Below are 3,292 nucleotides of genomic sequence, written 5' to 3' on the forward strand. Positions count from 1 at the left end.
TCAGTGTCTTTTCAGGTAAGGACAAAGAACCTCTCTGAACTGGGGAGAGAGGTCTGGGCTAAAATGAAGGCTGTGAGGGATTAGTCCATGATGATTGCGGCAGATTTGATGGGGTGTCCAGTGCACAGGGGCACAGCCCAGCCCCTGCTCTGCTGGTCCTGCAGGTCTCTGGCAGGAGCCTGGCTGTGAGAGGACACTGCTGTGTGCCAGCCCTGCGCACACACACTGTTCACCTGTACAATGGTGTTTCATATATAGGTCACTTTCTTGGGCATGGTCTTGGGAGAATCTTTGTAAGAAGAACTAAACCTTCAGGTCCTGCCCTGAGGAGATCACCTTTCTCTGTGGAAAGGCTGTTCTGGGGCCAGCTCTGTCACAGCAGTGCCCATTGCCTGTCCCTGCCTGCGCCCACAGCACTGACACACAGCAGGACGGTGACCAAGCTGCCAGAGCACTCAGGCCTTGCACCAACACCAGGGATGAGAAGGAGAGTGTGGAGTGGAACCAGAACAGCTCTGGAAGAACAAGTGCTGCTGCTCCCTGGCAGGGCTGACATCATGGACTCTTTTCCCTCCTCCCATGAACAAAAGAACCGTCCCTGCAGCTCCAAACAGGCCTTGGTGAAAGGATATAGTGAAAAACAAGTCACTAAGGAGCCCTTTATTTTGTTTAGAGACAAGGAGAGCACGGCTTCTCATTTACACAGCCAGTGGTTATAAAAGAAAAGCAGACAGTGAATTAAGAAATGGGATGACAACATTATCACAATAAAAAAACTACCAACAACAACAGAAAATCCAGAAGACAGGCTGAGCCTGTAATTAGTTACTCTAAAACTCCTTTGTAGAAGCAGATGGGCAGTTTAATGCTTCAGGAAATTGTAAGATATGAGTTTCCACAGAGCATCCTTGAGCTCCTGGTTCCTCATGCTGTAGATGAGGGGGTTCACTGCTGGAGGCACCACCGAGTACAGAACAGACACCACCAGGTCCAGCCATGGGGAGGAGATGGAGGGGGGCTTCAGGTGGGCAAACAGGGCAGTGCTGACAAACAAGGAGACCACGGCCAGGTGAGGGAGGCAGGTGGAAAAGGCTTTGTGCCGTCCCTGCTCAGAGGGGATCCTCAGCACGGCCCTCAAGATCTGCACATAGGACACCACAATGAACACAAAACACATAAAAGCAAAAGAGGCACTGACCACCATAAGCCCAAGTTCCCTGAGGTAGGAGTGTGAGCAGGAGAGCTTGAGGATCTGGGGGATTTCACAGAAGAACTGGCCCAGGGCATTGCCCTTGCACAGGGGCAGTGAAAATGTATTGGCCGTGTGAAGCAGAGCAGTGAGAAACCCAGTGGCCCAGGCAGCTGCTGCCATGTGGACACAAGCTCTGCTGCCCAGGAGGGTCCCGTAGTGCAGGGGTTTGCAGATGGCAACGTAGCGGTCGTACGACATGACTGTGAGGAGACACAACTCTGCTGTGATCAAGAAGAGAAACAAAAAGAGCTGTGTCACACATCCCAAGTATGAGATGGCCCTGGAATCCCAGAGGGAATTGGCCATGGACTTGGGCAGAATGGTGGAGATTGTGCCCATGTCAAGGAGGGCGAGGTTGAGCAGGAAGAAGTACATGGGGGTGTGGAGGTGCTGGTCCCAGGCTATGGTGGTGATGATGAGGCCGTTGCCCAGGAGGGCAGCCAGGGAGATGCCCAGGAAGAGCCAGAAGTGCAAGAGCTGCAGCTCCCGTGTGTCTGTGAACAGCAGGAGGAGGAACTGGGTGATGGAGCTGCTGTTGGACATTTGCTGCCTGTGGGCGTGAGGACCTGTGCAAGGAGGAAAAGGCAGTGATAAGTTAGAGGAGACTTCTCTGGGAGAAACCAAAGCCATTTCCAACAGACCTTCCAACCCCGTCACACAAAGAGACACAAAGAGACACCGCTCCTGGTGCAGAAGGGACTGTCAGCATCGGTACCCCCAGGCCTGAGAAACCGAGTTTGAGAGGTTTGGGGTTTCTACAGCTACTTCTCCCCTCCCACCCTGGGGAGTGTTCTTGGGTGTCAGAAACCCTCAGCATTTCTGCTGCACTCAGGGAGAACAGAGCGAGTCCTGCGAGACCAGAGGGTGCCTGTGGGTCAGTGCAGAGTGAGGGCAGCTGCTCTGTCCCTCTGTCCTGCTCCAGCTGCCCTGGGCTGGCACCTTTCTGAGATGGAGGCTGATCACACTCCCATGTTACCCTGAAAAGACACCAGGCAATGGTGAGAGCAGAGGGATCCACCTCAGACCACGACAAGTGTCACGCTTTCCAAAGGTCTCAGCACCCCACGTTTAGCCCAGGACACACACGGCTCATTCCCCAGCCCCACAGACTGCATTGCCCACAGCCCACAGGTCAGAGCAAAGCTGGGACACGTGTGCCCATGGACACACCTGCAGGAAAGGACCCACAAGATCAGGCTGTGACTCTGCAGCTGAAACTGCCATCCCCAGAGAGCCTGACAGCAAGAACAAGATCCCAACAGCAGGGACCCAGAGCAGGGGAGCAAGAAGGACAATGCGGTGAGGGTGGGTGTGAGAGAGGTCAGGGCAGAGGCAGCCGGGCATTCAGACAGCGTCACCCTTCCCCAGCTGTGCAGCCACCTCCCAGACACCAACACTGCCGGGCAGCTGCTCTCAGCCCCTGTGCTCTGCAGAGGAACTGGAGCTCTGGCTGCACAGGAGCTGCTTCATGCCTTGAAGCCCCCGGCCCTGAGGGCAGAGGCTTTGCTGGGGGGGACAGGAGGCCAGGGGGCTGCTCACAGGAGGGATCTGACCTGCAGGGGGTCACAGGGACTTTTCTCTCTTCTCCCTCCCATAACAATTCCGGGTTTGGTTTCCTCTCATTTCTGATCATTTCCCTGCTGCCTGGAGATTCTCCCCTGGGAGGTGTTTCCCTGTCCATGTCTGTTCCCTGTCAGTGCTCACAGACCATCCCACCCTCTGTGCCCTCCCCCTGGCCCTACAGATCCTGCCTGTTCACAGGGCACTGCCTGGGGGCATCTTCCTGTCTGCAGGCTGGAAAACAGGACAGGTCAGACTAAGGCTGCCCGGTCCAGCCAAGGTGATGCAGGTGCTGTGCACAGGCAGAGGGGTGGGGAAGGGATGGCATGAGCCTTCTGGCAGATGTACTGACCACTCACAGTTGCAGTTCAGGAGTCTCAGTGACTTGTTTGAGCATGAGAGCTCATTTTCATTTTATCGTTTCCTGCACCCCCCACCCCTTGGGAGAGGAAACTGAAAAGACAGGCTCAGGAGATCTCC

At 55.2% G+C, this 3,292-nt stretch overlaps 1 protein-coding gene across 1 annotated transcript; it reads right to left on the reverse strand.

The window, feature by feature from the left end:
- Positions 1-862: 862 nt before the first annotated feature.
- On the reverse strand, positions 863-1,795 carry LOC309450417 (olfactory receptor 14J1-like; the record flags this gene model as incomplete). The annotated part of the gene is made up of 1 exon (XM_082073250.1): positions 863-1,795. The coding sequence occupies one exon, from the start codon at positions 1,793-1,795 to the stop codon at positions 863-865; it is 933 nt and encodes a 310-aa protein (XP_081929376.1).
- Positions 1,796-3,292: the final 1,497 nt, after the last annotated feature.

The sequence above is a fragment of the Streptopelia decaocto genome (assembly GCF_964273445.1).
Source record: "Streptopelia decaocto genome assembly, chromosome: 26".
Lineage (NCBI taxonomy): Eukaryota > Metazoa > Chordata > Aves > Columbiformes > Columbidae > Streptopelia > Streptopelia decaocto.